Source organism: Apis mellifera, linkage group LG8 (assembly GCF_003254395.2).
Source record: "Apis mellifera strain DH4 linkage group LG8, Amel_HAv3.1, whole genome shotgun sequence".
Taxonomy (NCBI): domain Eukaryota; kingdom Metazoa; phylum Arthropoda; class Insecta; order Hymenoptera; family Apidae; genus Apis; species Apis mellifera.
The window spans coordinates 9,308,116-9,334,096 of NC_037645.1; the positions used below are offsets into that span (position 1 = coordinate 9,308,116).

The 25,981-nt window shown below is 31.2% G+C and overlaps 1 protein-coding gene across 1 annotated transcript in view; it reads right to left on the reverse strand.

Moving 5' to 3' along the window:
• Nucleotides 1–21,939, reverse strand: part of LOC413568 (probable G-protein coupled receptor 158) — a 168,449-nt gene extending 146,510 nt beyond the window's left edge. The window contains exon 1 of the mRNA XM_016913572.2: nucleotides 19,965–21,939. Within this exon, the coding sequence (XP_016769061.2) occupies nucleotides 19,965–21,465 (1,501 nt within the window). The 5' untranslated portion in view covers nucleotides 21,466–21,939. The remainder of the gene's footprint in view (nucleotides 1–19,964) is intronic.
• Nucleotides 21,940–25,981: the final 4,042 nt, after the last annotated feature.

Here is a 25,981-nt window from a genome sequence, read left to right on the forward strand (position 1 = left end):
TCAATTATATTCTGATAGGATTTAATATAAAATTATTTCAGGATTGGAAAATCTAATACATAGTTCAAAACATGATACTGTCATATTAAATTGTACTATTCACAAAATATCTTATTTAAGAAATAGAATTATTTCAAGTTTGAAAAACTCAAATATAATACAATTCATAAGAACATGATACTGTTATGTTAAATTGTATCATTCACAAATTATCTTGTGATAGTATTTAATAAATAGAATTATTTCAGGTTTGGAAAACCTAATGTTAAATTAATATCACAAAATATCTTATTTAAGAAATAGAATTATTTCAGATTTGGAAAATCTAATATATAGTGCAAAATATTGTCATGTTAAATTGTACCACTCACAAAATATCTTATTTAATCTAATAAATTTATTTCAAGTTTGGAAAACCTAATAAAAAGTTCATGATACTATCATGTTAAATTGAAAATTAGAAAATTATTTCAAGTTTGGAAAACCCAAATATAATGCACAAGTCATAAAAACATGATACTGTCATGCTAAATTGTACCATAAAATATCTTATTTAATCTAATAAATTTATTTCAAGTTTGGAAAACCTAATACAAAGTTCAAAACATGATACTATCATGTTAAATTGTACCACTCATAAAATATCTTATTTAAGAAATAGAATTATTTCAGATTTGGAAAACATAACATGTACAATTCAAAACATGATTGTATTAAATTGTACCACTCATAAAATATCTTATTTAAGAAATAGAATTATTTTAAGTTTGGAAAACCTAATGTTAAATTATACCACTCACAAAATATCTTATTTAATAAGTAGAATTATTTCAAGTTTGGAAAACTCAAATATAATGCATAAGTCATGATACTGTCATTTTAAATTGTACCATTCACAAATTATTCTAATAATATTTAATAAATGGAATTATTTCAGATTTGGAAAACGTAATGTACAATTCTAAACATGATGACATTGTCATATTAAATTGTACTCACAAAATATCTTATTTAAGAAATACAATTATTTCAAGTTTGGAAAACTTAAATATAACACATAGTTCATAAGAATATGTTAAATTGTACCATTCACAAACTATCTTATTTAAGAAATAGAATTATTTCAAGTTTGGAAAACTTAAATATAATGCACATTATGCGTGTTAAATTGAAGGAATTGAGAGTTAATCAGATACATCAATGAATAATATATATATAAAGATGGATGAAAAAAAATAGTTGATATGGAAGCTTAGCCAGGCCGACAACGGGACCATTCTATTTCAGAAATGTTTCCAAGGATTAGGGACAGTTTAACCTAACTTTCTATGGATTTAAGCTTATCTGATCAGCATTGGACAAAAGATGGCTAAGCCGGAACTAAGAAGGTGGATTCCTTCAAGTTGAATCGAAGGTGGCGCTTATAATGGAATCACAGTGAATACAGCACGACAAGAAGATCGTCTCGTAGATCATCGTAACTCCGTATTTCATCTTGGTGGATGGTAAGAAGCTTTTCTTCGACGCGCCTGGTGACAGATAAAATCATAAATAATTCTCTCATAAAAATTTGCATTACAGTATTGATTGACTATCCCATCCATCTCTATTTATTTTCTTCTTCTCAATAATTTAAATTTTAAGCTACATTATCTCATTATCGCGTTAAATGGAATCGTGAATCTAAATTAGAGCTTAGATTCAAACTTCCGTTAATCCATGTTATTACAACGTTGAATTTGCGTTAATGAAATTATTTGAACGAGAATGGGGCAAAGATTGCGAAAGCAAGCAACAACAAGATGTGTAAATTAATTGCAACATTGTTGGGTCTAGTCAGCAATACGTTAATCTTGTGCTCTTGTTTCAATACATCAACAACTATTTAACCCAAACTGAAGTTCCAAAATTTGAAATAATGAATTTCCAAATTTAAGAATCATGTAAAAATATAAAGTTTTATACTTTATACATTCTTTCTTAATTTCGTTCTTCTTCTTTTATTAATCTAAGTAAAAGACAAATGAGATAGAAAAATATAGATAAAAATATGAGTTAAAAGATCTGTTAGGTGTTCGAATCCAATTAAAGATCAAAGAAGGCGTGTTATTTGAAGAATTGGAATTGCAAGAGGATTTACAACTGTTTAAAAAGTTCCCCTTGATCACAGGACAGTCGTCAACTTGCATTATCCAGAGTATGAACTGTATATCTACTCCATTATCATTGTATCAAGAAACGACCCTGTTTCTCTTGATTCCAATTTACAATGCAATCCATTCGACCAATATCAATGCTCATTCGGGTCAAGTGATGGGATAATATCCACCTGAAGAAGCAAGTATTGTTTCAAGTTTCTGTATAAATGCACGATTCGATTCGAAACGAGGGGAGGAGGGAAAAATCGATGAGGAGAAAAAAATGAGGAAAAAATCGAGGCTCTTACGAACTCGAGACCAATCTTGCTTTGTCTTTCTGGCTCTCCTCAAGTTTTCAGACGATTTTTTCCCTCGCCATACATTTGCATAATTGATAATGCGGATTCAGAGAAGATTTGCCAGATTTTGTTAAGAATTACTAATTTGAACTTTATCTTCCTAATTTCTCTAAACTCTAATTTTCTTCTTTTCAAAGGAAAAGTAATATTGCCTGGCAAAAATATAATTTGTAATAGAAATGGGATGAAGGAAGAAATCATGAAAAATGAAAGATACATGGTTTAACAGTGGTGAAGAATTATTATCATTCCATTGCTATATTTTTGAACTCTACAATCTTTTTAATTTCTCAGATTTTGTTTTCTTTTTCTAGAGAAAAAGTAGTGGCTTAATACAAATGGATGATGAAATACCAATTCAATGACAATAAATGCATAGTAAAATAGTGTTGTCTTGTAAGATTAAGAGAGATCCTTTAAAATATTGACTTCTAGTGTCAATATATGCTATACAGTGGTTGCATATGTCGAAATTGCATCGTTCTTGATGAAAAATGAAAGATACATGATTTAACAGTGGTGAAGAATTATTATCATTCCATTGCTATATTTTTGAAGTCTACAATCTTTTTAATTTCTCAGATTTTGTTTTCTTTTTCTAGAGAAAAAGTAATGGCTTAATACAAATGGATGATGAAATACCAATTCAATGATAATGAATGCATAGTGAAACAGTGTTGTTTTGTAAGATTAAGAGAGATCCTTTAAAATATTGACTTCTAGTGTCAATATATGCTATACAGTGGTTGCATATGTCGAAATTGCATCGTTCTTTTTAAGCCACGTTTTTTGCCTTTCAACGTCCCTGCTACTTTTTCCTTTTCTTCTTTCTCTTTTTTTCTTTTTTGTTTCCTCTCTATGCATTTCCGGAACTTAAAATACGGTTTTTAACCGATATCCCGACGCTTTTTGCCTTTTTGCAAAGGATGTGACCAAGGTGAAAGGCCATTATTGGGGCTCAACCGATAAGTTTCGCCAAATGGAGAGAAAAGAATTCGAAAAGAAAGATTGGAAAAACCGTGATTGACGAATCGTTAAATAATCATACTCGTCACCTTTTTGGATCCAATCTTTTCAAACTCGTTTCCTATATTCCAAATTTTAAAATTTAAAGTGATTTGGCACGTGAATTATTATTAATTTCTTGTGAAGAGAATAATAGAATAATATAGAATAATAGAAATAATGTAAAATAATAGAAAATCGAGAACTTTTATCTAACATTTTATACAATAGTTCTTTTTTTCTTTTTTTTCTATCATCAATATCATATATTTTATGAATCGATTGGTAAGATTAATATTTATTTTAATAGAAATGATAAATTTAAATTTGTATTTAATGTTATTTATTTATTTATTTATTATTTATTAGTATTAAATAAAAATTAGTATTAAATAAAAATTTTTTTATTTAATAGTATCGTATTCGAGAGACTTTATTTATATGGATGAATAATTTTAGCAACGAATAATTTGTAAAATATTGCTACAAATGTACAACTTTATCAATTGAAGAAACAGCAATAATATATTTTTCTTTTTCAAAAATAATTTTTCAAATATCTTACACCAGTTGTTTCTTTAATTCTTAGTGAATTGTTTTTATATTTTTCAACAAAATACAAACGTATGCCCTTTTCTAGATATTTATTCATTTATTAATTTAAATATTTATTAATTTATTATAATATATTTATTATAGTATATTAATATTAATTTATATAATATAATATTATAAATATATAATATAATATTAATTATAAATAATATATATATTATAATATTAATTAATATATATAATATAATATATATAATATTAATTTAAGACACTTATTTGCAAATCTTTTTTTTGGAAAGAATATAATAAAATTTGTTTCACCAAATAAAGATATAGTTATTATTTGAAATAATATTTTATAAAATGATTTTAAAATTATTTGAATAATATTTTAATAAAATATTATGTATTGCATATAATATGAAAAATTTAAATATACATATACCTTATATATATATTATAATATGAATTTGTAATATATGAAAATTCATTTTTTTCGACATTCGTTTTAATATTTAAACAAAATGTTTGTATTCAATAAGATAACAAGTTCTTCTATTTTCAATCCATTTGTTTTAATTTCAAGATCAATCGTTCTCCCATTTCGTCTGTTTTTAACAATTAAACATAGAACAACAATATTCTCTTTTTTGAATGAATTCTCTTATTTTTATACCTTTCCACCGGTATAAATTTATCTTTATCCCAAACTTTATTCAAACTTTCCTCGATCCTTTTAATTTTCCCGCAACTCTTCTACTAAAAAAAGTTTCTTTTTTTTTTTTTCCTTGGATCAAACGGCCCATAAATTACGCATAATTGGCCGAGTGAAGTAGCGGGTGAAAAGTAGCAACGTTTAAGATAAGATGAGAGAAAGAGAGAGAGAGAGGGAAAGAGACGTTGAACAGATGATAGACATCTAATATTAATGGTGAAAGTTAGCGAGGAGAATTTGTAAAACGATAAATACCCTTTTACGACCGCGCCTCGATCACCTTCCTATCTTTTTTTTTCCCCTCCCCTCCCCTCTTTCTTTCCTTCTCGCTCTTAATCTCTTCCGAGATGGGGAAGAATTTCAAGAAGCCGGTGCGGGGAAAAGTTTCGCGCCCGTGAGAGAAATCTCGTTCGCGTTTAATGCGAGCAAATTTTTAATCGGCCAACTTTTCGAGAAAATTAGTGTTGAAAAAAAAAAAAAAAAAAACTGTGACTCTCCAACGTCTTTGGATTAAAAAAGAAAGAAAGAAAGAAAGAAAGGAATCTTTGAAAATGTTCTCCAAATTTTTTTGGAGAAGACACGTGGAAAAAAATCAAATTTTTTTTTCCTCGATGGAAACGTGACGTTTGGAAAAATCGATTGGAAATATCGTGGTCGAAATTCGAAGAAGGGAACGAAATCGAGTCTCTCATCGCTCGATACGCTCGATCGTTCGACGAAGATAAGCCAAGACTGTTGTTATAAATAGATACACTTGGCATTCAATGAGTCACGTATTTACTTTCGGGTCGAACGACCCTCGAAGTAAATATCCACTTTCTTCGACTCATTAACGTGTCAAGGTAATCAATTTCGATAATTTTTGATGGCCAAGTATAACCATGCCAACGTCAGCTAATTTCGATATGCCCGGTTGTTCCTGGTTAGAAACTAGAAACTGGTTGTTCAAGCGGGGAATTCGATTAGCTGCCTCTCCCCTATATTTCCCTATAATTTCTCCCTGAAAAACTGCACGCGCGCGATCGATTTATCCGAATTCTTTTTATCGCTTCGTCGAACTGGATAAATTAATTAGCGAGAATATATATATTTTCCTCTATATGTTGTAAAGATTTATAATAGGCTGAAATGGAGTAAATAAATTTCGAATATCTTCTTTAGATGCTTAGGGAAAAAATTATGGAAATATGGACATCAAGTATATGGAACGTCAATCGAGACAAAATATTAATATTAAATAATATTTAACATAGCATTTCTAACCTTATTAATAACCTTATTAATATAATATATATAATAAATATATTATAACAACTGCATTTCAAATTTTGAATAATCTTGTTGCAAGCGTTCTACTCTCGTTATCCACTGCGCATATCCCTTTGCGCACCAATGGCGATACCACACTGCCACTCGGTTCGAGGCGGCAATTTCGAACGGCGGCAATATTTATTTATAAAAATATATGTTATAAAAATTTATAATAGGTTGAAATGGATTAAATAAATTTCGAATATCTTCTTTAGATGCTTAGAGAAAAAATTATGGAAATATGGAATTCCATCAAGTAGTATGGAATGATAATCGAGACAAAATATTAACATTAAATAATACTGTATATATGAAGCGTTCTAACCTTATTAATAGCGCGTGTATATATAATAAATATATTACAATTACTGCATTTCAAATTTTGAATAATCTTGAGATTGTCTTAAACAAGTTTCTTTTAAAATATATTTCGTTCGTCAAAAACTGCAAGCATTCTACTCTCGTTATGCACTGCGCATATCCCTTTGCGCACCAATGGCGACACCATGCCGCCACTCGGTTCGAGGCGGCAATTTCGAACGGCGGCAATATTTATTTGCGATTTCTTTAAAATATCGAATAGATTTCTAAACTCTTCGCGTATAATCTTATAAAGTAAGTAGACTAATATACCGTCGAGTTTTGTAAGGAATTAGAATCATGAGATTAGCTCGAGTTTTGATTTTTGAATTATTGAGTAACGAAATGATGGAGGGAAGGAAAGTAAAGCGATGAAAGTAAAGACAAGGTGAAAAATAAAAATAACAGAATGCTTTATTATTAAAATATCGCACAAAACGACGATATAGACTTTATGTTCTTCCTTTGTACGTAAAAATGCATAGAATGTTAAAAATATAAAACGTTTCGTACGTTAATTTGTGCGTGAAATCATTTTAAGTTAGGTGTAAAAAATCCACCGAACAAGTGCGCGAAATCGTATGGGAGTTGTTGATTCGAAAAAGGCCCGGAGCGCAAAGCGATATAGAATGGAGATGGATTAAATTTTATTTTTATTGGTTTTTATATAGAGTACTTTATACTTGTTGGTAAGATATTTTTCAAGATCGATTCCAGGGAAACGAGCGGGAAAAATTGGTTTTATCGGGAATAAGAAATAGAAAGAATTTAAAAAGAGTGTTTGGCAAAAAATATTTTAACATATTTTTCATACATACTAGTATGAAAGAACTCGTTTCAAAGAACTTCAAATAATGCTTAAAAAGACTTAGAGAGTAGTTGGGTGAAAATTAAAATCGAGATTAAAAATTGGATCTACGCGTTTCGATTCAGAGCTTGATGAAATCTTTCAAATTTTCCAAAATCAAACTTTTTGCAAATTTTTTAAACTTTTTTTTTAATATAATTTCAAAAGTACTAATATAAGTTAAATATAAATTCGATTTATATCATAAATTGAATATGAATATTCGAAATTCAAAAGATTTTCGTAAATAATTATTCAATAATTAATTAATTTGTGAAATTTATTTTATCTTTTGAAAATTTATCAGCCAACAATTTATAAATTTTTGTAAATTAAATTAGGTAACGGTTAAGTTTATATTCAAATAATCATCAAAGGCGTATCAAAGTGATTTAAAAAAAAAAAAAAATTCAACTTGTCTTATGATTAATAATGAGATTCTGCCAGTGGTGAAATTCCTATCATATTAATCACGGCACAACGATAAGGAAACAAAACCACTCTCCAAAAGAGCTCAACGAAACTTTTCTCAAGAGCAATTCAAACTTGTAAAGTACCACAAAGTACTACTTTCACTTAATCAACATATGAATAACATCGTACTGTGAGTGAGCCATCCAATTTGAACGAGTTATTCGAATGGAATATGTATTTCGAATTTGATTAAAGAGAGAAAAATTAAATTGTTGCGTATTTCATCACAAACATGATTGATTTTACGTAACTGGTTAAGTATATTATTATATTTGTGGAGGATCGATTCTAGAAGCCAAAATAAAACTGGAATTGATATATAATAATTTCGATCGAGTCTTATTTATTAAATTATGATCAATTGGATTTTACTTAGGCAAGCCGAGATAGATTCTATCTTCGTTCGACTGCTCACTTCTATCTCTGTCTCTCTTCATCTTAAATTTCTTACTAGATTATTCATACAAAATAAAATTTTTACGAATAAAACTATGAATAAAAACGAACATTCTTTCTTCATTCTTCGAATATTATAATTCAACTTTAATAAATTTTTATTTTCATATATACTTTTTTATATTTCCCTTATTCTCCAAAATCGACCAATCCAAGAGCATGCCATTTTATACATTGATAATTTTATTAAAAAAAAAATATTCTCCTTCTATTTCTTCTTTTACGTAGAAGTAAACTCGCGTAAAAATTTTTCTCGCCATTTTTATTCGAATAAAATTTAATAAAAAAAAAATAACGTCACATGAATATTCGTTTAAAAGGAACATTTTTAATTTTAATACGCGCTAAAATTTTCCAGTCTGAAGAAACCAGCGAGACAGATTTCAACTCCCTCTAGGCCACTAGAGGGAGACTGACGAAGATGGCACTGCTCTCGCTGTCAACTAAAAAGTTCCTAGCCGAGTAACAAGCAATGGTGGCTCGAAATAAATAATGCGCGTACATCGGTGCACGTGTCCCCCGGGTGCCTTTCGACGAGGGGATGAGTAACGTTCATAGGGACTCGGTGATGAATCGTGGTCGGTTTCACAAAGCGATCACATCGATCCTGGCAAGTGGGACAAGACTGGTGGTTCGAGAATTAAAGCACTGTGAAAAGTCGGTGAAAATGGAAAAAGAAAACGCGATCTTGGCTTCGCTTGGCTCGTACCATACTGAATTTATCCGACACTTTATTACTGTAAGGAGAATTGTACGACTGGAACTCTGTTCTGTAATTTGTACCCATTTTTATCCAATAATTTTTCATTTTCATGTATATCTATACACAACGAAATGCGATAAAATATATTTTTCTTTTATTTCAAGCAAGAATAAATATTTTCAGGGAAAGTACAAAACGAATTAAAGTTAGTGATTTATATATAATTCTAACCTTTTCATTGCATCAAACGAAATGTTGGTGGATCGAAAGAGGCAACGAAATAAGTTTTCTCCTCGTATTTATGAAAATGCGAACGCGCAAAAAATTCGACAGGATTCGATGGTCGAATAGGTTAAAAGTGTGTCCGGCCATTTTCGACGAAAAAATTTGACGGCTGTGATCGAAACTTTCGCATCTTTTTACACTGTATTGGTTTTATTTAATGTCGAGAAGAGAGACGTAGGTAAAGCAACCAATAATATAACTGATAGATATTATCGGTGGAAAAATCTAACTCAATTTTCTCAATGTTTTTTTTTTTTTATTATTATTCAAGAGTATCGTTTTAAAACGGCAACGATAAAACTGAAACTGAAGAGCTTTTCTTTTATCGAACCAACCACTGTGACGTGATATGTGGATTATATAACAGAATTGGCAGAATTATTACACGAATAAATAAATAATATTATGTTGAAAGTAAGGTAAAATATAACTATGTTTAAATATGTTTTCTAGCAAAGTAACTAAACTATTTAACGTGTAATAAAGTGTTTTAACATATTTTATGTTTTAACGTGTAATAAAGTGTAAACGTATTTTTCTAAAAGTATTTTTATTTGCTCAATTTCTTTCGTTTATATACATCAATATATCAAACTTGTGAATAAATACTCTCACGCGTATCACCGTTTCCAATTTCATTATCAAAAAATAATCGGTGCGAGTTTAAACAAATGAAATATTAATTTCCGATAATCATTTTTAACGTCTGCTATAAAATTATAATTTCGATTCACGTTTTATACTTAAACATTTTCATTAATTGCATCGATAACAAATTCATGAATCCTAAATCGTCATTTTTTTATCGAAATATCGAGAAATATGTTCGTATCATAATTTTATATATAATTATATATCTCTACTTCAACATTTAACGTAACAACGATTTAATTTTGCACAATTTGTAATTTACTTATGGAGAGAATAATGCAATGCTTGAAATCGATCGGGCGTATTTAAAACAGGTTTGAACAGGCGTTCGAATCAAGGCACAATGCCGGATTTAAACTCTTCAGCTCTTCCTCGATCCACTTCAGCTGCTCCGCTTTCGACACCTCTAACCCTTTCTAAACTCGACATTACACCGTCTTCCACTACTTTCTTTCACTAGACTAATTGTTAACACGTTCATTGAAACATCCTTCTGAAAGTTTAACTCTCGTTATTTTCTTATCCAGAATTGGAATAATATTCCAAGAGGAGGGGAAGAAATACAGAAAACAGAATTCAGGAATTCATTCAATGAATAATTGCTTCCTGCTTTGATATCACATTTGAGAAACTGATATTAATTTGATATTAATCTTTGATGATCCAATTCATAATTTATTCTTAATAATAATGATAAATCCAAAACAGAATTCACAAACAGAAAGAAGTAAAAAAATTAAGAATAATCATCTATTAATCTCATTATCAATAATATAAAATGAAATTGTAATAACTAAAAATTCAGTCAAAATTGGAAAACTTAAAAAATTAATATTATAATATAATATAAATATAAAAGATAATAAAATTATTAAAGATACTAATTTAATAAACTTTAAAAATTTTAGCTAAACAGTTTAAACCTAAAAACATTAATTTTGTACATTAAAATTATACCACCAATAATATTTTAGCTAAATTTATATAAAATTTCAAAAAATTAAACTATTTTTTGAATAAATTTACTATAACAACAATCCTAATCCTATCAAAAATTACAATATCTTCAATAATTTCTCTAATTACAACAATTTAAATAAATATTTTTAATAATTGTGAAGTGAATTGGAAAACAGGTATTCTCTGATCCAATTGATATATTTTATTCCGATCACTCTGCAAAAAGAATTCTCAAGATTTCAAGACATCGTATCGTCATCCGTGAACTAATAAACTAGTAATTTGACACTAGGTGCACGCAGAAAGAAACTAGGTTATGTTTATCAAAGAAATTGCATTATATTGCATCTAACCTAAATTTCACCTGCGTCATTCTCTGTTTCACTGTTTTCAATTTCTGATTAGACACGTCAAATAACCGGAATAAGAAGTTATTTCGCGTATAAAAATAAGTAAACATTGTAAAGGAAAGTTTTTTTAACGCCTGGTTTTCTTGAATTGAAAAAAATTCTTCTCTACGCATTTTGATTGATATTTTTTCGTTATATTTATCATAAATATGTATGTGTACAGTCAAGAATTAATAAAATTCACTTTACCACGAGCTAACTAAAAATCTCTTCGACTCCGTTTACATCGTGTGCGCGAAAAGCAAAGTTATGGAGGTTAGGTTAGTTTATTAGATTAATTTCGCGCCGAATCGAAATTTCGATATGAAATTTTACGACTTTATGGAGACGGAAATGACAGCCGTGATATCGGATACACAAGCACAGGGATCGATGATAACGACGTAATTAACCCTTTCCTGACGCCAACTTTGGCCATCATCCGTGAAACGCTCTTTTCAGGCTATATCAATGTCAAACATGGCCGCCGTCGGTTTGATCATCGACGATCTAAATTAAACTATCGACGAACAAACTAGATAATTAAAAATGATAAATTGGGTCCAATAATTCTTAATAATAAAATTAGAAAAATAAAATTTATAATTACAATTATAATTAAAATCTTTAATTCAGAATTATCATATCTATATTTAATTGAGATATTGTCTTTCAATTGCAAATCATTGATAACTATTAATTTATGAAAAAATGAACGATTGTTCTTAAAAAACCTATTATTCTGACTAAAAAACTATTTTAAATATAAAACAAATTTTAAAAAACATGAAATAATCAAAGGGAGTCTCAATCATAAAGAATAATTTTTATAAAAGTAGATAATATTATTTTTCTATTGAATTTCTATTGAAATTATTTTAAATTGATTATAAGTTTCTATGCATCTATATGCACTTACCTAAAATTTTCTAATTAGAAAAATTTATTTACAATAACACAAGAAGACAAGAAAATATCCCCAATTTTCTTCTCAACTTTCATAAAATGACTCGATTTTATATAAAAATCCGCAGTCCAAAGTGGGAAAAAACTGGAAGTAGAAGAAATCGAACACGAAACGTGTACCATGTTCGAGGTACGTGATGGAGAACGTGTTAAATTGAATTCTTTCTGGACAATTCCGACTGGAACGTTATCCTCTTGCGACGTCACGTTTGTAAATCAAACAGACCAGGCCAACTGTGGTTGCCTCGTTTGTCAGCCACCCTTTGTTTCCTCCCTCCTCTCATTTCCTTATAGATTCCTTCTCCCTCTCTCCCTCTCTATCCATTGTTGAAAATTTCACCGAAGAAGAACGAATTCGTGTTTGTTGCCCCGTATTTGTCGTCGTTGCCTCGACGACGTTTGTCCACACCCTCGAACTTGTTTCGCCATGGAGTCCCGTTGCGGGGCATCGTTCGAACTTTAGATTGATATTACGTTCGACCAAGTTGCACGAAGGTGAAACTCTTCCCCCCCGGAAGAAAAAGGACCACGTTTTCGCCTTCTTTCCTTCTTTCCTTCTTTCTCTTGCTCTTTCTCTTCCCTTCCTCGAACAGGAATTCGATTTAGTTTGAAGAAGCGTTCGCTCGAGTCTTGGGTCAACGAGAATCGACTTCATTGTTTTTTCTCCAAGAAAAAAAAAGTGTACTTGTGAATCACGTCTGTTCTCTTTTCTGGGGGAAAGGGGAAAACGTCTATTCCCTCCCTCTCTTTTGCCGTCCACCGATTGTCAAATCGAATTTGAGAGAGAGAGAGAGAGAGAGAAAAGAAGAAATATAAAGAGGATGGCGATGGCTTACTTCGGGTTTACTTGCTAGATGATAGGTTTTGCAACGAGTGTCTCTATGTATTTGGTGAATGAAAAAGAGAAATTTTATGTATGTTTTTATCTGGAAGAAATTTAAATTAGAAGTTTCAAGTTAGATGAATGGAAGAAAAATTAATGTAAAAGAATATAAAAGATAATTTTGCTTTATTTTGTGCTAGATGATAAGTTTTGCAAAGAGTGTCTTTATGTATTTGATATGAATTTCTTTATGTATTTGAAAAGTTAGATGAATGGAAGAAAAAATTAATGTAGAAGAATATAGAAGATAATTTTGGTTTATTTTGTGCTAGATAGTAAGTTCTGCAATGAGTGTCTTTATGTATTTGCTATGAAAAAGAAAAATTCTATATATATATATATATTTTTACATAGAAGAAATTTAAATTAAAAGTTTCAAGTTAGATGAATGGAAGAAGAAATTAAATACAGAAGAATGATGCAATGATTTTGGTTTATTTTGTGCTAGATGATAGATTTTGCAATGAGTATCTTTATATATTTGCTATGAAAAAGAAAAATTCTATATATATATATATATATATATATATATATATATATATATTTTTACATGAAAGAAATTTAAATTAGAAGTTTCAAGTTACATGAAGAAGAAATTAAAATAAATATAGAAGAGTGATGCAATGATTTTGGTTTATTTTTTGCTGGATGATAGATTTTGGAATGAGTGTCTTTATATATTTGATATGAAAAAAAGAAATTCTACTTCTAAATATATATGTTTTTACATGGAAAATATTCAAATTAGCAGAAATTAAGTAGAGATACAATTATTATGTATTTGAAAAGTTATGAATGGAAGAAGAAATTAATATAGAAGAATGATCAAAATTATCATAGAAACTAAATAGAAATACAATGATAGTATATATATTTGATATGAATTTCTTTATGTATTTGAAAAGTTAGATGAATGGAAGAAGAAATTAATGTAGAAGAGTGATAATTTTTATTTCTTTTATACTAGATGATAGGTTTTGCAACGAATGTCTTGATATGAAAAAGAGAAATCCTATATATATGTTTTCACGTGAAAGAATTAATTAAATTAAAAATTTCAAATTAGATAAATGGAAAAAGAAATTAAATATAGAAGAGTCATACTTCTGTTTATTTCCTGCTAAATGATAGATTTTGCAACGAACATTTTTATACTATATAAAAAAAAAAAGAAATCCTGAAAAAAGTTCAAATTTCAAGTTAGATGAATAAAAGAAAAGATTAAAGAAATATCAGACAAATTACACTTCATAACAAAACTTCAACAACGATAATTTCCTTTGATTAATTTCGAATACTCGAAGAAAATATCCAAACTTGTCCAAACAAGAAGCGTTGAACAGAAATTGAAAAGTGTAAACGAGAGGATATTGTTTCCTCAACAATGAATGGAAAAGTATCCCTGTTAATGATCGGGAGCGAAGTGGACCGTTCAAATACCATAGATCAAATCATATTTTATCAGTATTCTCTTACGTAAACTGTTTCCGTTACAGAAACCGCCACCACCATCTTCTCTCATCGATTTCCATCATCACACGATGAAACCTGCCCAATTCACGATTCACGAAATCGCATAAATTTCTACGTTTCCCTCTGGACAGATAACGAGAATACGAGAGATCCGAGTTTTCGAGATCAGATTATCTAATCACCAGAGCCACATAAAAGGCAAATCAAGTAAGAGAGATTAAGATTTAAGATTACTCGAAGGGGCAAACATGGATGCTCCATTCGAGATTCCGACACGTGTAGGGGAAACATAATCTGGTTTAACAGATTTAATTTCGGTCAAGTCTAATCTAAGACTAATCGAAAGCCAATAGCCTTGGTCGAGATCTCGGTTGAATAAGAAACCCAACCCCACTGAATCCAGAAGGAACCGATTTAAATCTAGCCAGATGTGAATATCGAAATCCATCACGCCTATATATATATATATATACACACACACACACACACAAAATATATATATATATATACATTTTATATATAAATATATATATAAAATAATATATAGTACATAGTATATATATAATATAATATAATATAATATAATATAATATAATATAATATAATATAATATAATATAATATAATATAATATAATATAATATAATATAACATAATATAATATAATATAATATAATATAATATATAATATATAGTATATAGTATATATATAATATAATATAATATAATATAATATAATATAATATAATATAATATATAATATATAATATATATATATGTACACACACACACAAAAAAATATATATATATACATTTTATATATAAATATATATAATATAATATATAGTATATAGTATATATATAATATAATATAATATAATATAATATATAATATATAGTATATATATATATAATAAATATATATATATATATATATATATATATATATATACACAAAATTTTATCATCAAAATCTCGAAACAAACTCGTATCAAACCGTATAAATCTTCTCATCTCTTCACAATCCACCACCCTTCCTCCAACTTGGTCAAATTTCGCAAAGGAGGAGAAACTTGGATATTCCTGTGGAAGCTCCTTAATACAAAAAAAAAAAGAAATATACATTGAAATAATTCAAACTCGATCCCCTACCTCGAACGAAGTACAAAGAAGAATTTGAGGGAGAAGAAATCCCAAGAAACTCGATAAAAATATTTGAAAAAAAAATATATATATGTATTTCAGGAGGAAACGTGATCCGAACAACCCGTTACAAATGTATTCCATTTCCTAGGATGTGTAACGACTCGGCCTTTTTTCGACCCCCTCCGCCTCGCCTCGCCTCGCCTCGCCCAAGTTTATGGAATCGTGTAGTCTTCCGGAGAGCGAGGCCGTTCCGTTAATAAAATACGTTAAATGGGGGGAAATCTGGTGGCAGGAAACGTGGAAACGTGTCACCTGCTGTAAATCATAAACACAACGTTCGAGTCGATTATTCTTGGAGGAAAGAAAAGGAGGGAGGAGGAAAAATTTGCGAGACGAGACGATACTCTGGTTGCAAAATCAGTAGACGAGTATTTCTAGCTCGACTCCTCGAGTTCCACGGCGACAGATCAGGTATCGATTCGCCGGTTTAATTATGTATATATAGGTATTTCGACGGCTGTGTTCGAGCCAAACTACTGCTTCAGCATCGTACAACATAGTATAATTTGAATATAGCTATAGGTGCACCACCTGCAACGCATTCTCGGCGAAAGTAATTGAAATTGAAAATTGTTTGACGTTTTGAAAATCGTCGGTCCAATTGCCTGGATCATTATCAGCATTTTGCAACTCTGTTCTGCTTTTCCAGAGGATATTTATGAAGAAAAGTATAGCAGTTTTTGTAGCAATCACGTTTGAGTAAAGTATTATTAAGTATAATTAAATGTTACTTGTTTTAAATTAGTTATGTATAAAGTTTAATAATATTTTAATAGTGAATAAGATTCGTGATTGAATTAATCAAAAGATTCTAGGATTCTAGGAAAATAATTGGTAGAATTATAAGTAATCAATTTATTGAAAAATAGTTTCTAGTTGATGGATCAAATATTTCAAATAAATTTATCAATTTCATTTTTTTAATTCAATGTTTTATCAAAATTTATTTTAATTAATATTGAAATAAAATAAATTATAAATTATTTTATTATTTAAGGAATTAAATCTCATTAGAAGTATTTCATGATGGATGCTATATTTGATTTAAAAGATCAACTCTTATAATTTCAGATATCTAATGTTGATTATTTTAAAAAATAATTTATAAAAATTTATTTTAGTTTGACTAATGTTATATTTGGATTAACTAATTTTTTAATTTTGTTTATTAACTCGATTTAAAAAATATTGAAATCAAGTTGATTCTCTACCTCTGTTCGTAGACTATTATTCTAATATTCGTAAATAAACGAATAAAATTAAATTGATTAATTATTTACTTTGCAAAATTGAATGATGATGCTCGAAAGCGAAGCAGATTCTTCTTCTTTGTGCAAAATATATAATTTGCAATCTGTATCCATTTCTTCGGAAATTTCTTCTTTCGCCTCTTTCCATTATCGCCTCGAGTGTTTTCAACTCGAGTCGTCGATCGAGTGGAAGAAACATTAAAACGAGATATACCTCGTACGCAATGTATCAAGTTTGGAAAAAGGAAGAATTTTGGAACTCTCGCTTCGAATCCGTTTTAAATATTTTACAAGATATCTCCTTTTCTTCGTTGTTGTCTATTGTTTCTATCAAACATGGTACAGCAGAAAACTAATGAAAATTTTCTTTGGATTAAACTTTATTTATTCGTGTAGAAATGAACAAAATATAAATATAAATATTTACCATAAACATCTTGCTAATTTCGCTTGCGCCATCTTTAATTATTTCCTGTCTCTCTTCAATAGTTAAAACTACACGTTTACTTGCCATTGTGATACCGTTAACCGTTAACACAGGAAAGCATTTATTAAACGTACTAAATGCGTTTGTATTTACCTTGTACAATTCAAATATATTGTGTGCAAACATCGCTACGAAACGTTGCCATAACAGGCAACATACGGGTAATAAAATTCGTGCACAAAAAGTAATTTTGATAGGAAACACAAGTTTATAATTACAAATTGTCAATTAAAATAAGGTTATGTATGAAATAGCGTAAATAGCCTGCCCCTTTCGTTGAAATTTTCCATCGACGTATTGCATAAATGTGACTGAAAACGAAAAACACCCAAGAAAAAAGATCGACCACCAATACTACACGATCACGAAACGACTCGTGCCATGATCGAAATGTTTACTCGTGTCGTACGACATGTTGAAACCACGTGTCGTCCACATTCGTATCTTGCAATTTAGAAAAAAAAAAAAAACTAGATTATCACGTCGCGATAGCGAAACGACTCGTGCAGTGATCGAATCGTTTCTCGTGTCGTGCGTCATGTCTTGTTGAAACCACGTGTCGTCCACGTTCGTATCTCGCAATTTAGAAAAAAAAAAAAAAACTAGATTATCACGTCGCGATAGCAAACATTGTTAATTGCTTGCATTTACCAAACAGATAGGCATTTTCTAAGAAGAATAATCCAAAGTGGATGCATTTGTTTCCCAACTCGTCGGATTTTTCGAATATAATAATTTTATCGATTAAGATGAAAATGAGCCTTGTCGCTGAAGATGATTTCGTCCACCGCGCGAAATTCAAATCTTAAATTTTGGAACAGTCGGTATATGGGGGATATTCGATAATATGGTTCCATCGGAATTTCTTTTTATCACCACTTTCGACGATCCCCGCTACTTCCAGAGTACTCTGCACTTTCTTTATCGCCCTCGGAATAAATCTCCCCCCCTTGGAACAAAAAATCACTCTTATAATACGCGAGAAACTTTTTCCAAAAGTTTCATCCGCCCTTAGGGTAAAAGTAGTATTTTCAGAAATCCTTAAGGCGACGTTCTATCTGTTATCCATCGATCGGACGCTGTTACGGAAGTAGAAGTGGTTCGGAAGTAACCAGAATCTGGATAGTGGTCCGAACAATTTTGAGAGTGAAAGTGACCGTTCATCACTGTGGTCGAGTTGAGGTGAGGATTTTCGTCAAGATTATCGTTGAAAGAAAAGAAAGGAAGGAAATAGAAGAGTTCGAGTCGAGGCTAGCCCCTCTTGCTCTCGAGTAGATGCACTTAACCTGGATAAACAATAGATGGACAGTGGTATCTTCATACTTGGATTCGACTCGATGATTCGAGGATACACTCGTGAATACTTGATACGAAACTCTTATCGATTTTAATTTATATTAAAATGATGTAACATTGTAAACGGAGAGATTTCCAAGTCGATAAGGAAGAAAAAGTCGATAAGAAAATATCGATTACACGAGAGCTTATAGGTTTGAATTTAGACGAGGCGAAATTAGAGAGATTATTTTAATTTTTCAAAATTTCATATGAAATATATTATCTAATACTTGCGTTATTTAAATAGCTTTTATAATATAGTTTAAAGATAAAAGGCTAGAGAGATAGAATTTTTTTAACAATCCTTTAATGATTGTAATTTATTCATATATATATTCGACATATTAAACGTTTTAAGCCGTCAATTTGTCGGGCCAACTTGACAAGTCTCGACTCCAACAATCGTAGTGGAATAAGCGCGCGTCGTTTTACGCTTCGCTTATCCTCGCCTTAAGGAACTCGACATCTTTAGATCGTCAAAAATATCGAAAATGTGAAAAATTACTAATCTTTTTACACTTCAACGTGAAGATATAACGCATATATATATTTTCTTTTTTTTTTCAATTCTAAAGTATCGACACAAGAGAATCGATAAGAGCGAACGTAATCTGAGTTTTTCAAAAAGAGATAAGAGAAGTTGATTTCCAATCCTATATTTCTTTTGTTCCGGTGCTCGATCATTCGATCATCCCGGACAGACAACGAGGTGGCCGCCATACGGGAAACGGAAGTAATCTAAGGGCCGGCCCTCCATTAAAATCTGAAACGATCTTTTGCTTCGTCCACGGGGAAACGTTTCCAATATCCGCGATAGGAAATGATTTCCTAGACGCGAAATTAAGTTGCTACGGGGGGAGAGAAGAAAGAGAGAGAGAAAGAAATTTCCTTGAAATTGTTGAAAATTCGCTCCTCGAATTAAACCATAAGTTTCGTGAACATACTTACGTATTATGTCTAAGCACTTTTTCAAGAGTTTATTTCAATCCTTCGAAGAAACTTCGAAGACGCGTTCGTGAATTTTATTCTTTCGCTCTTTCAATTCCATCGATTTCATCATCCAGTATAACGATAGAAAATATTTCGAGTGTACGATAACTCGAAGGAAAAGGGAAAGGGAAATGAATCCCCGAAAAGGAAGAAAAGCGACTCACCGCGACTGAACTGATCGTTATTCGCGATCACCCGCTCCGCGTTCTTCCTTGCGATGTAAAACCACTCGCTGCTGTTGCTCAGATACTTGTACTCGATCGCGAGATCCTTGACGAGTATGCCGTCCTGATCCTGCAACCGGTGGGCGAACGGGCAGTAAAGCCATCGATCCTTGTACTGCAATTTGTCGTAGCAATTCCCCGCGGCGAATATATCCTCGTCGAACTCCACCATGGACAGTATGCTCGCGTGAAGGAGGTACTCGGAGGAGAGCATCACGTCGGGCGCGTACTTCCACAACCTCGTGAGCATGTTCGCCCTGTTCACGGCGAGATTCGCCTCCAAACGGAACCTCTCCTGGGCGTATCTGTCCACTATACCCTCGCCCAGGTTCAAATCGGTCCCGGCCGTGCAATTCTCGCCGAGAAGATGCTGGTTCTCTATTATCCTCAGGAATCTCGTCACGATGTCCACGTGCACCGGCTCCTTCGTCGGCCTCCTCTTCCCTCCCCCGTACCCGCTCCCGGATCCGTTCCTGCCGTACCAACCGTCCTCCGCGTCGCTCTCCCCGTCCTTCTCCCCGTCGTAGACGTCGTACTCGTCCACGATCCCCTCGTCTTCGTACTCGTCGCCGCTCCCCTCGTCGGGTCGCGGCCAACCGTGCACCACGTGGCCGTAAACACCCGTCCCGCTCCAATTCCCTCCCCGCGCCAAGTCACTCCACGTTCGATTACCATTATTGTTACCATTTTTACCATTGTTACCATTTTTACCATTTTTACCATTATTACCATTTTTACCATTATTACCATTTTTACCATTTTTACCATTTTTACCATTATTACCATTATTGCCATTATTGCCATTATTGTGACGATAGGACGAGGCTCGCGATCTGTTCCTACCCACGGCCCCCATAGCTTTCCTCAGTTTCTCCAAAGACTCCCCCTTCTTTCTCCCCTCCTTTCGCCCAGCCTCCGACAATCTGGTGAGCAGTTTGTCGAGATCGAGGTTCGTCGATCGTTCGTCGATCGTCGGCCACCTCGCGGACGAATCCGACGTCGTTTGATCGTAAACGTCCTCCACGGAGGAGGAGGAGGAGAAGGATGTCTCGTTTGTTCTCGTTCTCTCCTTGTCTTCTTTGTCGTCGAGCTTCGCCTGTCTGACGAAGTGATTCCTCGATCGGCCGTGCCTTATCTGGGCGGTGACCGTCGGCCTCTCGATGCTCGTCTCGAGGGGGGAGTCGAGGCGTCGAGGCTCGTCGTCGTCGTCGTCGTCGTCGGTGGACGTTAGACGAGGATCCGAGGTGGCCGGCTCGAGTCTGTCCAACAATCTGCGCTCGATGAACGAGGGACGTCGTTGTTGATGGTCTTTCTGATGGCGGAGGGGATCGGGCCTGGCCGGGCTCTCGATCTGCGATACCTCCTGGTCACCGACCAGGCCGGCTGCCGGCCAGAGAGCGCACCACGTGAGAAGGACGAGGGCGTAACACGGGGCGCTCATCTTCAATCCGCGGAACGAGGATTGTTACGCACGGTGGGTTATTGACTACAGGTCACGAAGTTGGGTGGGAGGGGACGGGTCGGGGTACCGGCCTCGAGTTCCTGTTCATCGAATTCATCTTTTCTTCTTCTTGTTTCTTCTCGCACTACGAAACCGAAGCCGTGGTAAAATCTTGGCCGTTTCTTTCGAAAACACGATTGCCGCTTGGATATTTCATTCTTCCTTTTTTCACCGTACAAACGAGGTATCAACGAGAATCTCTTCGATGAAAGTGTTTCTCATTTTTGATAAGTTTGTTGAGGTCGGATGATTCAGGTAGGATCGTCGGATCTCGAGCGACGGGCCTCGGTCGTCTCGCGGATCATTGTTTCTTTTTCGTGGATCGCGGAAACGAGAAAGTGTCGTATTGGGAGAGCGTTCGAGCGAGGGGGAACGCCGGGACCGAATCGCGCTCGCACGCGGCGCCAGACTGAGGGTTGAAACTCGCCAACCCCCGTGACGGACGACGCTCCGCGTGAAACGCGCATGCGCGCGTTTTATATCGTAGAATGAACTATTTCGTTCGTCTCCTTCGATGAGGATATTTATGTTAATTGTTGCATATCTGTTTTAAATTGTACGTAAGTTATAATTCTTTTTATATTAAAATATATAATGTTTCGAATAAGTTGTGTAAAAATATTCGATTTAGGTTAATTCTATTTACATTGTTTACAATTTTTTTTATATTAAAAAATATAATGTTTCGAATAAGTTGTAAAAATATTCGATCTAGGTTAATTTCGATCTAATTCTGTTTATATAAGTTATAATTTTTTTTATATTAAAAAATATAATGTTTCGAATAAGTTGTGTAAAAATATTCAATCTAGGTTAATTTTATTTATATTGTTTACAATTTTTTTTATATTAAAATATATAATGTTTCGAATAAGTTAAAATATTTGTAAAAATATTCGATCTGGGTTAATTTTGTTTAAATATTGTACGTAAGTTATAATTTTTTTATATTAAAATATATAATGTTTCAAATAATTGTGTAAAAATATTCGATCTAGGTTAACTTTGTTTATATGTAAGTTATAATTCTTTTTTATTAAAAAATATAATATTTCGAATAAGTTAAAATATTTGTAGAAATATTTGATCTAGATTAATTTTGTTTAAATATTGTACGTAAGTTATAATTTTTTTTATATTAAAAAATATAATGTTTCGAATAAGTTGTGTAAAAATATTCGATCTAGATTAATTCTGTTTACAATTTTTTTTATATTAAAAAATATAATGTTTCGAATAAGTTAAAATATTTGTAAAAATATTCGATCTAAGTTAATTTTGTTTATATTGTACAGACGACGAAACGATTTGTTGTTTGAGATCTCTTTCGTTTTTGTTTGTTTTTTTTCTTTTTAATTTTTTTTAGACTCGACGTTGCATCAACCATCTTATCTTGTCGAAAAAAAAAATTTAATTTATTTTTAGTTTTCTCTAATTGAATTAGCAATTCTAACAATCGTAAAAAAGTTTGCCTTTGCTTGCACATGCAAAATGTATAAGGATTGTTTCCCTATTTATATATTTTTTTCCATTTTCGACTGAAAATAATCAATCTTGAAAAGATTTAGAATCTTATACACTTCGTTATTTCGATAAATAATAATAATAACAATAACAATAATAAAATTATTTCATACTTTTATTCACTTTTCTTTAATTGAAACCCAATCCTATTGATTGGCAGAAAATTTTATTTTTCCTTCTAAAATAATAAGAATTCTTATTTCTACATAAAGATATAAGAATTGTTCCTATTTTTATTTTTCACAAGAATTTATACAATTTATATCATACGATGAATAATAATAATAATAATATAATTATTAATAATTATAAATATATAATAATATATAATAATATAAAATAATATAATATTTAAAATAATATAATAATATAAAATAAAATTATTTTATTAAACATACCATAATCTTTAATTCAACGTCATATTATTTCAATAAAAAATAGTAATAAAAAAAAGAAAAGAAAAATCAGAACAAATTATCGTATCTGAAAAATGATAAAATTGCACATTTAAAAACGAATGAAATATATATTACACATATTTATAGAGGAAACTAATCGTTATGGAACATCGATGACAATTTATTATACAATATGATAGACGTTTCGCAAATAACGGTTCGATACACGCGGAAAATGCGTGGCAACGCAAAGTTTCCTCCGCTTCTGCGGAGGAAAGAAAAAAAAGGCAGTTATGGCACATCGTGGAAAAACAAATGCTCGCCTTTGAATACAAAATGAACACGCAGCTATTTTTCTTTCTTTCGCGCTCATTGAATAAATCACCATTTCACCATTGCACTCCACTTCCCATACAATTTATTGATGCATTTAAAATATAACCAAATTTGAATTTCTAATTTCTGATTGTACGTGAAAATTTAGAGAATGAGAGAGAGAGAGAGAGAATATTCGAACATCGTTTTTAACAAACGATGTTGAAACTACCTCTTAATCCTTTCATTTCTAACGCAAACTTCAATCGTTATCCATAAAACGACTAACTATAAAATTCAAACGCAGATGAAAATGGTTGATCGATGTTTGTACACGCGACGAGGTCGTTAATTGACGTTTCACTTCTGTTCACCTATTTTTTGTATATTTATAAAGCATAAAGTATCATGAAAATAGTAAAAATTAACACATGTGAAATGTATTCTTCTTATCCCTAAGAATATGGAAAGAAAATTTTCACTTTTCTAAAATAATAAGTGAAAAGAAGGCGACAATATTTTAGAGTGAAATATTCTCTTGAAAATGAATGCAAAAAGTTATTACTTTTAACTCTTAAATTTAATTTTTAATTATTCTTTAAAAATTGGTAAACAAGCTTTATTATCTTCATTCTATCTCTTCTATTTATTCTATCTTATTTATTTCTATCTTATTTATTCTATCTCTTTTTATTAATAATTGTATTAAAGTAATCTCACTCACTGAATGTGAGAGAAAGATACTTGAGCTTTCTTAGAAATTTTTTTCTTTTTTCTTCTTTTGTGCGATTAACAACATTCCAAATGTTGAACGTTACTTAATGAAGTACTGAATTACGCTAATTAAGCAATTATTAAGCTATTAGGAAACAAATTGCTTATCTGTATCTATTTATCTAGACGGGATAAAATATTTATTGCCGAGGAAAGAGCAAGGAAAAAACGGAGGGAAAAGATTTTTATCAGTGCTGCGTGTATCATTAATCCTTTATGTTTGCTTTTAACGTAGCGAGAATTATAAAATTTTCATCAACTTGATTGGAAAAAATGACAAGGATACAAGCGTGATTCGAGTAATACAAATTGGCGATAATTTGAATTGAATGCATAATCTATTATTCCTTGAAAGCTACTCAGAACCTGTTAACTATCTTTAATCATCTTCCACGTATCGAGGTTTCGTAATCTAAAATTTTCGTATTAAAATATTATAAATATAATTACTTGTATTAAAATAAATCCTATAATTTCTATCTTATAATAATTTTATTATTATTATTATATTATTATATATATTATTATTATTATTATATACGTTAATAATTTTATTATTATAAGATAATTTAATAATTATAAGATAATATTAGTGTATCGACGATATTATCAGTAACGGAGTATTAATGGAAAAGAAAAGAAAAAAAAAAAGAGAAAAGGAACGTGAAGCAAAACTAGAGATATTTCGCCCGACACTGAGAAAGATTGATAAAATAATAGAGGCAAGATGTCGGTAAGGATGAGCGCTTCATCACCTCTATCGAGCGAAAAACCTTAATTCGAGAAGAAACTCGATCGATAAAATCAATTTACACAGCGGGACGATAGGCCGATTGAAGTAATTCTAATGTGATCTGACCGAGCCGTTCTCGCTGCAGGCAACGAGAGGAGGGGCTTCTTCAGACACTTGTTGCTGCTCGTTTTCCCCGATGGCGATAGTGATCGAGCGTTTCTTTAAAAGACTGCCGTTAACAGACATTATCGTAAGATAGAAGCCACGATACGATTACGATACAACGAGATCGTATATAAAATTGGTGGGAACATAACCTATTTTTACACCCGTGCATAATCATAAGCCCCCATTTTGAAAACTTAAGTATATATATATATATATGGTTGGTACAATAATGGGAAAGGAATTGGATTATATGTGATATAGGATATTATTTTAAAATATGAAATATTTTGTTTACTTTTTTACTTTAATAAATTTCACTTAGATGATTCAAATGTGAAAGAATAATAATAGAAAAAAAAAGAAATTGAATCGTTTCTCATAATAATCTTCAAGTTTGTCTCATTTTTTTATCGTTTTAAAATAAATATATTATATTCTTTTCAATCGTTTTAAAATGCAAAGAGTTTACAATGATCCATCTTAATATTTCGTGATCGTTGCGTTTTAACATTATATCGCAGCATTATGTAATTTTACAAATATA